At 47.1% G+C, this 12,724-nt stretch overlaps 1 protein-coding gene across 3 annotated transcripts in view; it reads right to left on the bottom strand.

Moving 5' to 3' along the window:
* Nucleotides 1–12,724, bottom strand: part of TTC28 (tetratricopeptide repeat domain 28) — a 611,406-nt gene that overhangs the window by 104,930 nt on the left and 493,752 nt on the right. For all 3 annotated transcript variants that reach the window (XM_074321572.1, XM_074321573.1, XM_074321574.1), the window contains 5 exons: nucleotides 10,274–11,615; nucleotides 8,499–9,022; nucleotides 4,851–4,960; nucleotides 2,976–3,105; nucleotides 922–1,140 (listed from right to left, as the gene is read on the bottom strand). In XM_074321572.1, the coding sequence (XP_074177673.1) occupies nucleotides 922–1,140; nucleotides 2,976–3,105; nucleotides 4,851–4,960; nucleotides 8,499–9,022; nucleotides 10,274–11,615 (2,325 nt within the window). The remainder of the gene's footprint in view (nucleotides 1–921; nucleotides 1,141–2,975; nucleotides 3,106–4,850; nucleotides 4,961–8,498; nucleotides 9,023–10,273; nucleotides 11,616–12,724) is intronic.

Genomic DNA, 12,724 nt, shown 5'->3' with positions numbered 1-12,724 from the left:
ACACATGTAATTAAGGGGAAAAGATGATAAAAAATAATGCTGAGGCACAGAATAAACAGGCACGAGTGCTCAGAACCCAAGAAGCATCTGAGAGTTGTCATCCAGCCATCATTTTTTTTAATCAAAGGGATGGAAACATAATCAAGAAAATCTTGTCAATTCTCCTGGCAGTTGAACTTTTTGAAATTGGCTTACAGATATTCAAGAAGCTCATTCTTCAAGATTCCCAATTATAAGATCCACTTCCCCAGTCAATAAACTCTAATTGGATCTGGTGTGTCTCCAACATGGCAAAACCATCAGCATTTTATTATGCAAAAAAATATGGCCCTAACAGCTAATTAGTGGGTCGGTATTTAGTGAAACTGTTACAGCCTAAACATTTAATGCTGATTTTAATCAAAAGGGATTTTTACTTCTGAAATAGATTTACAATGGAACTGGTTAAAATAGGTTCTGCTAAACTCAGAAATTTCAAGCGCGAGACTTCATTTATATACTGTGAGAGGACTTGCCATTATCATTTTAGTCTCTTGTACTTTACCATGACAAAGGGTCACAGTGATTAAATCCTATCCAGAAAGCACTTGTTAGGACTTGCAGCCATCGCTTTATTAGCTAATGAACACACCTGCCTAAAAATGGGGCTGCCGGTGAAATTAATCCTGCTCTGAGTCTTCCATGATAAATGCTTCCACATTCGCTGGCGAGGAGCAGCGATTTCTAGGGGGAATGAGAAAGCTGGGCTGGCTTATTAACTGAATGCCCCCCCATGGAATATCGAGGTGGCTGAGAGTTTGCTGAAAGCAGCCGTCAGCTCCTTAGTCTGATCTATGGTCATGCTCCTTTCACCTCTATTCATCAGACAGTCACGGTAGAGTGTGTAATTGCCCTGTTCCCACGTAAGTAAAGAGACCTTACCTGCCCCAGGAGCAAGCAGCCAGCTGTACAGGTAGCCTGCAGCCAGGGAATAGTAAAGCACCAGTCCCCTCTGGCCGTTGACCATCTCTAAGATCTGATCGATGGTGACCGGGGAGTAGGGGTCAGAGTCCTGCTGTCCTGTTTGTCTTTCTACCAGAAGATCTGCAAATGCCCTTGTCCGTCCTCTTTCTGCCACAGCCAGGGCTTCATCGTGATGGCCTAGGAGACAAGAGGGACAGGCTGAGGACTCCGTGGGGAGAGGGCCGTCAGGGGCAGAAAGCCTGGGCAGCAATCTCACTGCCCCTGCACTCCAGTGTGTGGCAGAGTCTCAGTCACACTGTTTCAAATCCAACCCCGGCCTCAGATGATGGGTGCAGTGTCCACTCTTACAAAAGCGCACATTTTCGGATTCCACGCCACCCTCAGCCACGGGGCCTTCCCCTGTCTGGCAGCCACCCCACAAAACAGCCGATCTTCCACATCCCAAGTTGTTCTGACCCCCTTCACTTGCCTCTTGAACCCGATGCCTTGTTCTCTGGCTGTTCTCTCACTTCCCTGCTCAACTTTGGTTCCGCTTTGACACTGGCAGAGGAACCGTCTTTCTATCTCTATTCAATGCAGCCCTTCTAAGCATCACATTGTCTAGCCCCACTTCCTCACATGCCCCCCCCCCCAAATTATACCCGTGCCTTTACACATGCTGGCCTCTCTGAGGTCTCTAGTTCTTTGAAATTGCTTGTCTTTGAAGCTTTTCCTTAGTCTTCAATCCAACTTCTAATCCCACCTCCTCTAAGAAACTAGTCTGTAATCTAGTTTAAAAGATAATGCACACTTATGAGAGCACAAAAAATATAAAGCAGCATACTTTCAAGTGAGGATTGTCTACAAATTCTGAAGGAGGATTCGCTTGTGTCATAAACACAAATGTGGAAGAGTTGCTAGAACCAGGGTCCAAAGAGAGATCAGGCAGAGGCAGGAGACCAGATACTGTGGCTCTGACAGCATTTCAAGGAGGCCTCACTTCTTGCAGTTCAAGTGTCAGTAGACAGTGGGGATTTACATGTGTGTATGTAAATGTCTTCTTTTACTCTATTAAGTTTTTAACTGGAACAGCAGGGATGATTTCTGTGAACACTGGCAAATCAGCCCCAAAGTGTTAGACAGACTTAACACTGTGATTATAATAGATAATACATTGTAATCACAGGCAATGAGCACATTTAACAGACGCATTTTTCCAGGGGAAGTCTGAGTGTCCATACACATACAGCAAAGGACAGGCTATTGAAAAAGCCTCAACATCCAATTTCAAAGACATTGTTAGTTCCAATCAATACCTCTTCTTGGGGAAAATGGTCGGTAGAGATGGACAGGTCTGAGAAGAGGCAAAAGACAGGGAAGAGGGTGTTTGCATCAGTAAGGCCCCGGTGAGGGAAGATGCATGCTGCCCCAGTGCCACGCAGCTCCCAGGCCTGGCAGAATTACTGCTGACTCTGTCACCGTCTAGAGGGCAGACCCAGATATTAAAAACACTTATTGGATAGCAACTAACAGATGCGTGGGAGAGGAAACAGGGGAGGGGCCAGATGTCTTCTCAGGTTCACCCCCCCAAGAGCTAATCAATGGTGCAGGGAACCTGGGGGGAGCACCTGGTTCAAGTGACCCTGTCTCCAGGACACCTTCCCCGGCCCCTAGGGCCGCCTGCCAAGCCGCTTTGTTTCCACAGCACCTGAGTTTCTTCTCCCTTAGCACTGGTCACACCATCCTGGCCTCACTGACTTCTGTCTCTCTACAGGCTAAGAGTTTCTTGAGGTCAGAAACCAGGCCTTCTTGACTTTAATCCCAGGGCTGGTACACAGCACATAGTAGGTGCTCTACAAATATATACTGAATAAATGAACAAATGTTCAATGGCTGGATTGTGGGTGTGGCCACACAGTCTATGGTAATAAATCCCATTTCATCACAGCAATCCCTAAACGACTTACACACACACACACACACACACTCACACACTCACACACTCACACGGCGCGAACCCCAGCTGCTCTCACCTAGGCTGACGAGCACGCGCTGCAAGGCCTGGTAGGATGACGTCTGCAGGTCAAAGAGGGAGAGTTTGTAGTCTGTGCTGAGCTGTGCCTCGTGTCGGATTGTTTCAAACAAGGCCGATGCCCTATAGAGCTGCAAGTTGGGGACAAAGAATGTTATCCATTCTCCAGAAACCACTGTCGAGCTGTTCACTGACTAAAGACAACTTTTGCTCATATCTTGGTGCACAACCTAAAGACAATGTTTTAAAGGTTTCAAAGGATGAACCTTTATTTCCAGGTAGGTCCTAGCGGAAAGGCAGCAGATCATACCATGTAAACTATAGTTTACGTAATCAATTTTTGACAGATAAAGGAATCTAAAAGACAGGGGTTATAGCCTTATAGTCTGAAAGTTGCAAAACAAACAAACAAACAAATAAACAAACAAAAAACAACTATTAATCCAACCAAGTGCTGATTTTGAATTAAAAAAACAAAAGGCCTTGCCTCCTGTCATCAAGAAACTGTAATTCAGCACTGCTACGCCTCACGGTGCCAAAGGATTGGAGTGAGAACAGGTGAGGGGCAGGCAGGCTAGAAATGGATGAGGCTGGGGGGAAATGAGACGAAGGCAGCCGCACTCTCAGGAGGGCGATAGCTTTTTATAGGCACTTCAGACAAATCAAATCCTGCCTTCTGCAACAGCACCCCAGGGTCAGCCTTTGCGGGACAAGCTCCCCTGGCCACGCCCACCACAGGGACACCTGCGGAACCAGACGATCACAATCCTAAGAAGACACTGTCCCGCTGCTCTAGCGGCTTCTCAATCAGTGAGACCATAGGACTTTCCTCTGCTATTTATCTACTGGAAACACAGTATCAAATGTTAAATTCATGCAAATTTAAAAAATAGAATTCTGAGACTAAAAGACAGACTAAGAAAGAGGAATGTATTCCCAACTCTGACACTAATTTGCTGTGTGACTTTTGGTTAAGATTCAGAGCCTCAGTTTCTTCTCTATAAAGAGGACAGTTGTCATTCTACGTCACAGGGTTATTTCAGGATTAAGTTCAGTGAGTGAAAGTACCTGTAGGTCATATATCAATACAAGTTTTAATTTTTAAAACCAGAAAATTAGAGAATTCTTTACATTGCTTTTAATAGCTTAAGAAGTACAGTGAAACCCCGTAACATCCCAGGATGCGATGGCAAAAATGCCGTCACGTCATGTCTTCAATTCCTGTGGGAGCCTTGATTCCCTTATCCTTTGCCCCTCTGCCCAGCCCAGTGCCTTCTGCAGTGATTACTCACACGTTGCCCAAGCGGTTAAGGGTGTCATTTTAGAGATGCCATGGCACCCCTTCTTCAACCTGCCAGAGGGACACATAACTCTAGGGATCTTCCCAATCTCCAGAGCCAGCTTTCTCTTCAACTAGTTACACATATGGAGAAACATGAACTCTGTGTGTGTGTGTGTGTGTGTGTGTGTGAGCGAGAGAGAGAGAGAGAGAGAGAGAGAGAGAGAGAGAGAGAGAGAGAGAAAAGAGAGAAGAATCTATTGATATAACTAGAAACCTACAAAGATATTAAATCCAATAATTATGAATTCTTGGATTACTTACTTCTGTCCTAAAATATATGTATGCAATTTCATATTAAGGTTTAATGAGGAACAGCAGCACATAATACAAGAATTCCAAGGAAATTATTGAGAAATCTATCACGCAACTGAGTAAGAATCTTTATTATGGTTCAACACTTCTGGGCCGCTTCAGGCTAGAAATCCTGTACGTTCACCCAAGCGCAGAGGTCAGCACCTGTTGGCCAATGTCATCACTACGAGGACAGCAATCCCGAGGTGCCCCAGGCTTCTGGAAAGAAAACCCACTGCTCACCTGGTGCTGCGCCTCCTCCAGGTTCCCACTGGCCCAAAGGGAGAGGCCAAGACCATGGCGAATCTTGGCTTCATCCTCTCTTCGGCCCAGTTGCTCAGCTAATCTTAACCCTGAAATCAGACAGAGAGATTTTAAGGACACATAGAAGGTAGATAATGCCACTTGCCAAGGAGTCACGGATGGTAATTCTGTCTCCGGTGTATATAAAAAATGCTCACATCGCTGGATAAAGTGCAGGACGAGAGTAGAATCAGTCAAGGCAGAGTAAGTATGCTCTTCAAACTCTGTGTTGGTGATGGCCTTCCCAGGACACCCCCAGATGCCCCAGCAAGAGCTAAGAGCTCAGGCGACGGCTGTCAGCAGGAGACAGGTTTGCATGACAGGCACACACCCTGGAACCTAACCTGCCACCCTCCCAGAGGTGAAATCCCTAGCTTTGCGAGTGAGAACTCCAGGCCTACAAAGTGATCTAACCCAATTCTTCGGCTGGCAAAAGCTTTTCTTGACAGTTCCTTAGCCGAGCACAGAAGCCAAGCTGATACTTTTTCCAATCGCATGTGCACGGCATCCAACCCATGCTGGTGGGAGACATAGCTGATGTCCTCCTGGATGCAGAATGCTCACACTGGCTGACCCTGCCTTCTGGTACTGATGCTACTGACGCATGTCACGTCCAATCCGTTTTTCCTGTAAGCTGAGACCGCGACGTGCCTCAGCAGGGTTGCAGAACAAGTCCTGAAAGCCTTCAATGAGACTGACCTCATTCTAATGGCTTCCAGGTAGACACCTGCAGTTTGCGTCACTTACCTACAGTAAGTGCCTGGCTTTCAGGACACCAGCAACCTCCGGGGCTTTGTGCGAGCCAAACAGGAGGGCGACATTTATTGTATTGGCCACTAAGCAGTTCTCAGCATCATTCTGCCCTCATTATCCGGCTCTCTGTACACAGGAGTTAGCTTGTGCAGGAGACGGCACAAGGCCCCCACACTACAAGTGCGCACACAAAGGCAGGACTTCCTTTTTCCATTCTAATTATGGGTGGATGGGAGCCTGCTGGGCTCATGCAATTTCAGACGTTTGAAAAAGAACTAAGTCAGTTGGGAGGCTAATAAAAGTGATACTCAGGTTCAAGCTCATAAAATATTACGCATTTCAAAATGCACATAACTCAGAAAACTTCAAAATAGCATTACAGGCTTAAATCATGTCACTGGGTAACAAAAAGAATACTTGCAAGTGATTCGCATTTTAAAATACCTCACAGAACCGAGACACAAATGAAAGAGGATGGTTCTTAGGGGAAAACAAGGATACTGGTTGTTTTAACCTTCAACAAGCTAACCCTATGCATTGTTCACTGCAGCTATCCCTGCCAAGTCTGGGTCTATGAGTTAGAAGTCAAAATCATTGAGGTGGCCCCCCCTTGAAAGTATATTCTGTGTGAGCGGGGACTTCACTTTGCTACCTGCTGGGTCTCCAGCATGCAGGACACTCCGTGGACCACAGTCAGAGGTTCAACAATGAAGAGCTAAAAGCCCTACCCACCCCCTCCCCGCCTCCCACCCCAGGACAGACATGGTATCTGCCCTGCCCCAGTTTCTCTCTGCTGCTGCATCTTAGGAGCCTATCCGCTCTCCTGGAGCCTGGTCTGCTCCAGGTAAATCACTAAATTACGCCATGCTCCCTTTCTGCATTTGCAAAAGAATGAAAAAGCTGGATGCGACTAGTGGTTTTAACTAGAGGCAGCTACACAAATCACCTGGAGAGCTTGTTCAAAAGACTCAGACCCCCATGAGATTCTACTGCACTGGAGTGAGGTTGCTCCATAGCTCCCTCTGAAAACCAGGAGACAGAGCTCACTGAGGTGGTTCCCACTGAACTGCTCCCACGTTGCAAGAAGGTACAGGCCCAACTCAGAGCACTAGAAGGGCCATCCAGGTGTCCAGCTCCTTTGACAACTCCTGAGAGGTATCTGGTTTGGCACACAGGGCACATTAGGCTCTCTAGTGGAGCTCATCCACAAAACAGACACTGTGGAGATGTCACAGTATGAATTTAGATCTCTGCGAGACTTAAAACTACAAGAAACAATAAAAATGAAATTGAGTTTCCCATAAATATAGAATTATGTTACGTCTCAGGCAAAGCAGCTGCTTTATGGAAACAATATTTCAGGAAGTACAAAAGAACACAGCTGAAAGTTTGTCATATGCTGGGTCTGAATTTAATAGTTTTCACAAATTCAACTGAAAATCGTCCCCAGTCTGTTGGAATTTGACCACAGTCAAGTTTCAGGAAACCAAAAGCTAACTCTCATATTTAATGCATTGAGGCAAGCTCCCATTGAACAGAAGCCAAATAAGGTCTGGGAAGGGGCTCCCACCCTCCCAGTGACCTCAGCCTGCAGGCCAGAGCAATCCCTGGTCTGTGCAAAGGAACACGGAGAACCATCAGCCAGCCCCTGGCCCATTCTCCACTTTGCTTCCTGCTTCCCTCTCTCTGGCTTCCCAGCTCAGGAAGAATAGGGGATAGGACTGCCCCAACCCTGCTCTGTTCTTGGGAGGTGAGGAGCAACTTCACATGGGGTCTTGTGGTTCCTGGGTCAGAAAACCTGGGCTGAGCCCCACTCTGCCATTCATTGACCACGTGGTCAGGATCAAATCATGGTACTCTCTGAGCCTCGGGTCACTTACTGCAAAAGGGAATAAAAACCTCTCAAGGTTACTGTGAGAATTAAATCCAATGAAATAAACTATATATGCAAAAACCTTTGGAAACGATAAATGAGAGTTTTTACTTGAAATCAATAACCGTTTCCTTTTACTAGTCAGCCAAGAACATCACACCTGCCGTTTTCCCCTCCAGGATGGGAAGACGCGATGTGTCTGTGTGAGGGGAAGCGCTTTCCAGAGGAGAAGTGAAAAGAGGTGGAGGGTAAACGCACGACTTCCAAGGAATGGGTGTGTTTAGGTAACTGCATGGAACCTGACAGCTGGGGGAGAGGGGAAGGAGGGGAGGGGGGGAGGACAGACAGGGGAATGGTTAGGAGCCCCTGCCACTTGCTGGGCCTGCCTGGAACGAGGCTCCTGTGGCACCAGCCCAAGCATTGAAGGTGACAAGCGCTGGGAAGGAAGCCTAGTCAACTGCTTGAGTGACCCTCAGACTGATGCTTCAGGATCAGACCTCGGCTGCCACAGCAAGATTGACTTCTATAAAGTTCTGATACAATTTGGGAATTTTCTAGAGGGACCACAGGGCTTGGAACAGATGGGCATTTTCCTCTGATTCTGACCCTTAAATTTTACACAATTAGATCTTACTTGATTTGCCCTGAGTGAGAAGGTGTTGTTCACTCAGTGGAGGGCTCTGAAAAGCAAGGAGGGTATCCCCTCCTTGGGCAGCTGGCTAGCAAAGTAAGACAGGCTGCGTGATGCATTCTGGACACGAGAACGCCTCTGTACTATGAAGGAACACTCAGGATGGGGTACCCTGGTTTGGGGGTGGAACTGGCCAAGTAGCCTCTGAGATCCTCGCTCCAGACAGAGGTGGCCACTGTGCATGCGCCAGACTGTGCGTGCTTCCTTCTGAGTCGACTCTGAACTCCGTCTCAGAGCAGAGCCAGAGACCACGCCGGGCCTTTGTGCTTACCTTCCTGTAAGTACATGACCGCCTGGGAATAGTTCTGCAAGGCATGATGGGTCCGTCCAAGGCTACTGTACGACACTGTCTTGGCCACCAGGTCGTTCATCTGGGCAGCAATGCTCAAGTGCTGCTCCTGATAGACCACCGCCCTCTCGAAGGTACCCAGGGATTCATACGTCAGGCCCAGGTTCCCGTAGGCGCGGCCCTGGCACGTGGGGTTGTTGGTTTCCTCTGCAATCTGCAGATCAAGCTGGTGGTACTGCAGGGCTGTGTCATATTCCCCCATCTGCTGGTACACGCCCCCCAGGCCACAGGCCGCGTCGCTTTCCAGAGCTCGGTCTTTCATCTCTCTGGCGATGTTCAGCTGGCGTTCAAGGCAGGAAATGGCTTGTTCGTAATTCCCTAATTGGCTGTGCAGACTTCCCAGCTCTCCGTAGGCCTGGGCTTTATTAGAAGCTTCCCCGAGCTCATGGGCCACGACCAGCCTCTTTTCAAAGCACACAAGGGCTTGCTGCAAGCTCCCCATTGCCCTGTGGGATGTAGACAGAACAGCAATGATATTATTTTGTGCAGGTGCAGACATGCTAAAGCCCCTGAGAAAATGAAAAGCATTTGTCACTGTCACTTACTATAGAAGCTCTTAACTCCTCTTCTAGCTAAAATCTATCATGTGCCCTTAGAGTGAGATGCAGGGGAATTTCATAATCTGGAAAGTAATTCAAAAGTCATCCCTTAGTGACCTTCCCAAGAGCTTGAGATTCAATGGGATATACACCCCAGAGGAAACATAAAATATATTAATAGGCACAATGATAGCAAGTGAACTGTTTGGTTCTTCGGGCCTCCCAATTTCCACTACCGCTTAGACTATGTTTTTGAAATCACTTTACAATGGCTATAAATCTTTCACCCCGAGCCCCTCAGAGCGCTCTGTGGGTGATGATTTAGTTTGACCCTTGCCCTTGCTCCACTCCAGGAGCCCTAATCCCCTGCTTATCTGGAGAGGCCATATATTCTGCAGACACAGACACCTTCTTGGGTTCCCCACACTCAGAAGGAAAGCATCACCTTGGCCAACAGTGCGTCTTTCTGTGCGGCTAAGAGATGACATGATAGGAGTGGGGAGAGCATGGATTTTGGCGGCACCCCAAACCAGTTGTGTGGGGCACATGAATTCCTTTCCCTGAGCCTCAGTTTCTGGATGATAATAAATCCCACATCCCATAGCAGAGTAATGACTGTAGAGTAATACAGGATTGCTATAAATATTAAGCAAGATATCTACGCAAGGCACCTAGCATGATGATATGTTTATTCACTCCTGCCAGGTGGCTTTCCCTAAAAGCAACAAAATAGGGACCAAGTAATTGGTGGGTACAGATGATGTATTAAAAAACACATTCATGTAATGTGGGAGACATTCAGAAAAGATCAGTTAAATGGAATCATCATTCATCTTTCCCATTCTTATTGTCTATCTCTTTTATCCTGCTTATCATGATGTAGTCAAAAAGTCAGTGCAGTTAGAGTCAGAGAGCCCTGGGTTTGACTCTCAGCTGTCCCTTTGCAGCTGTGTAATCTTGGAGGTTAACCTAACCTCTCTGGGCCTTAGTTTCTTCCTCTAGAACATAAGGGCAATACTATGTTCCGCTAAATTCACAGAATCATTGGAAGAACCAACGGAGCTATGCATGAAAATGCTTTGTAGTTAGCAAACAGCCAGGTAGACATTAAGTTGCCATTGCCATCACAACTGCTCTGGGTGCCTCTGTCCTTCTTACCTGTGTCCATTTCCTAGGCCCCGGTAAGCCTTGGCCTGGTCTTGCATGCGATTCAGACTCTGGGCCACGGACAAATATTGTTCATAGTACTTGATGGCTTCCTCGTAATCACCCAGGGCCTCGTAGCAGTCGCCCAGGTTGCCGTAGGCCCGGCCCCTATCGAGCACAGACTCGTTTCCACTCAGCTGCTGCAGCATGGCCAACTGCTGCTCGAAGTAGCCGATGGCTTCTTCCATCACATTCATGTTCATCTTTGTGATCCCCATGTTGCCATAGACCTGGGCTTCCAGGCTCGGATCCTTCAGCTTCTGCCCTAGATCCAGCTGCTCTTCATAGCACTTGAATGCCATTGTGTATTTCCCCAGGGCCATGTAGACAGCGGCCAGGTGCCCATGGGCTCTGCACTCCCCCGGCAAGTCGCTCAGCTCCTGATACACCTCCAGTTCCTGCGTGTGATAACCCAAGGCCTTGTCGTATTTCTGGATCATTCGGTATGCAGTGCCCAGGGCCGCATATGCACTGGCCTCCAGTCTCCTATCCTTTACATGGTGAGCTAAGCCCAGCTGCTGCTCATAGAATTTTATTGCACCATTTATATCTTTTTTACAGATGAATATATCGCCCAGGTTCCCTAGGGCTCGAAATTTAGCCTGGGAATTATTCAGGGACTGGGCTAGGGACAGCAGGTACTTTTGACACTCCTCAGCTTTGCTGAAGTTCAGCAGAGCCTTGAACGCCAGGCCCAAGTTGCAGTAGGCTTTGGCTTGGCTCAGTTTGTCGTGAAGGTCTTTGGCCAGTGCCAGATCCTGCTCATAGCACTTCACGGCCTCCTGGTAGTTGCCAAGGCAGTAGTGGGCGTAGCCGAGGTTGTGGCAGACTTTGCCTTCCCCTTCCATGTCTTGAAGGTCAGGAGAGAGCCGGAGGTACTGCTCGTAATAGGGGGCAGCTTGAACGTACTCCCCCCGAGAGCAGTGGAAGTTGCCCAGGTTGCTGAGGGCCCGGGCTTCACTCTGGATATCACGCAGCTCGCGGGCGATGTTCAGGTGGTTCTGGTAGTGCTGCAGGGCCCGGTCGTGGGCCCCCAGGGCCTGGTAGGCCACAGCGAGGTTCCCGTGGGTGGACGCCTGCGAGGCGCGGTCGTTGACTTCCATGGAGATCTGCAGCTCCTGCCGGTGGTACTTGACCGCCTGGTCGTACATGCCCAGAGCGTTGTAGGCATTGCCCATATTCCCATAGGCACGGCCCTGGGCAGCGTAGTCGCTCAGCTCCTGGGCGATGCACAGGTGGGTCTTGTGGAGTTTCAGTGCAGTATGATAATCCCCTTTCATCTGGTGTATGATTCCTGAGAAAGAGAATAAAAGAACAGAAAAGGGTTGGAATAACTGATGAGCAATTTGGAAAAAAATGTAATTTGCAACTCAATTTATACTCAAATACACTCCAGATGAATTAAGGAGTTTAAAATAACAGAAGGTAGAATTAAATATTTATGGTATTAGCTCTCCAGAGGGGGGATAGCTTTCTATGCTTCGAAGCAACAACAACAAAAAGACACTGACAGATTTGATTACGAAAATAAGATGTCTTGTGCAACAAATATATACCTAAAATTAAAAGGCAAACACAATACTGGAAAATATCTGAAACATATGAAAAAAATTCAATAGCTATTGCTTATAAAGACAAACTCAGTTTGATTTAAAAAGATATCAAGACCCCAATTTACTAAAATAGGCAAAGAACAGTAAGTGTGAGCAGACAGCTCAGATCCAAGAACATCCACAAAGTAACCAGAGGGGAAAATGCTCATTTCTTTTGAAAATCAAAGAAATGCAAAATAAAGCAACCCTGAAGTACCATTTCACTTTTACTAAATTAGCAAACAGAAAATTTAAACAACATCCTATACTGGTGAGGGTGCCCGGAGATTGGGAAACACACCAACCGCTGGACCTAAACTGGATCAGCCTCAGGAGAAGCAGCAAGCCAAGAACCACAAACCCAGTGTGGCTCAGACCCTGCCAGGGGAATGCGGTATTTAAAGGAAATCATTCGACAAACGCAAAAGCTGTACGCATAACCACCTTCACGGCAGCAGTACAGATTAGTGGAAAAGCAGAATCGGCTTAAATAGCAAACACTGGGGGACACAGATCAATTTAATAGAGGACTATGCAGTCCTTAAAAAAATAATTATGAAGTCTATGCAGAAAAATGGGACAAAAAGTTCTTAAAATAATGTTAGGGGCAGAAAAAAATGCTGCATGCTCCCTGTGACTAGGAAAAAAAATGTGTGCACAGAGACAAGACCTTGAGGGGATTATGCAAAAACAAAAAAAGAAGTTGCCTTGTTAGTTGATGGGAGCTGAATGATCTTTGTTCCAAAATTTCTTGTAATTCTGCTATACAGCTTTTCCTGTAAACATAACAGCACTTGAAACAATCCCCATA

The sequence above is a fragment of the Rhinolophus sinicus genome, linkage group LG16 (assembly GCF_036562045.2).
Source record: "Rhinolophus sinicus isolate RSC01 linkage group LG16, ASM3656204v1, whole genome shotgun sequence".
In the NCBI taxonomy this organism is placed as follows: Eukaryota; Metazoa; Chordata; class Mammalia; order Chiroptera; family Rhinolophidae; genus Rhinolophus; species Rhinolophus sinicus.
Note: the sequence above shows the minus strand (reverse complement) of the source record. Positions and strands in the feature narration are given on the sequence as shown.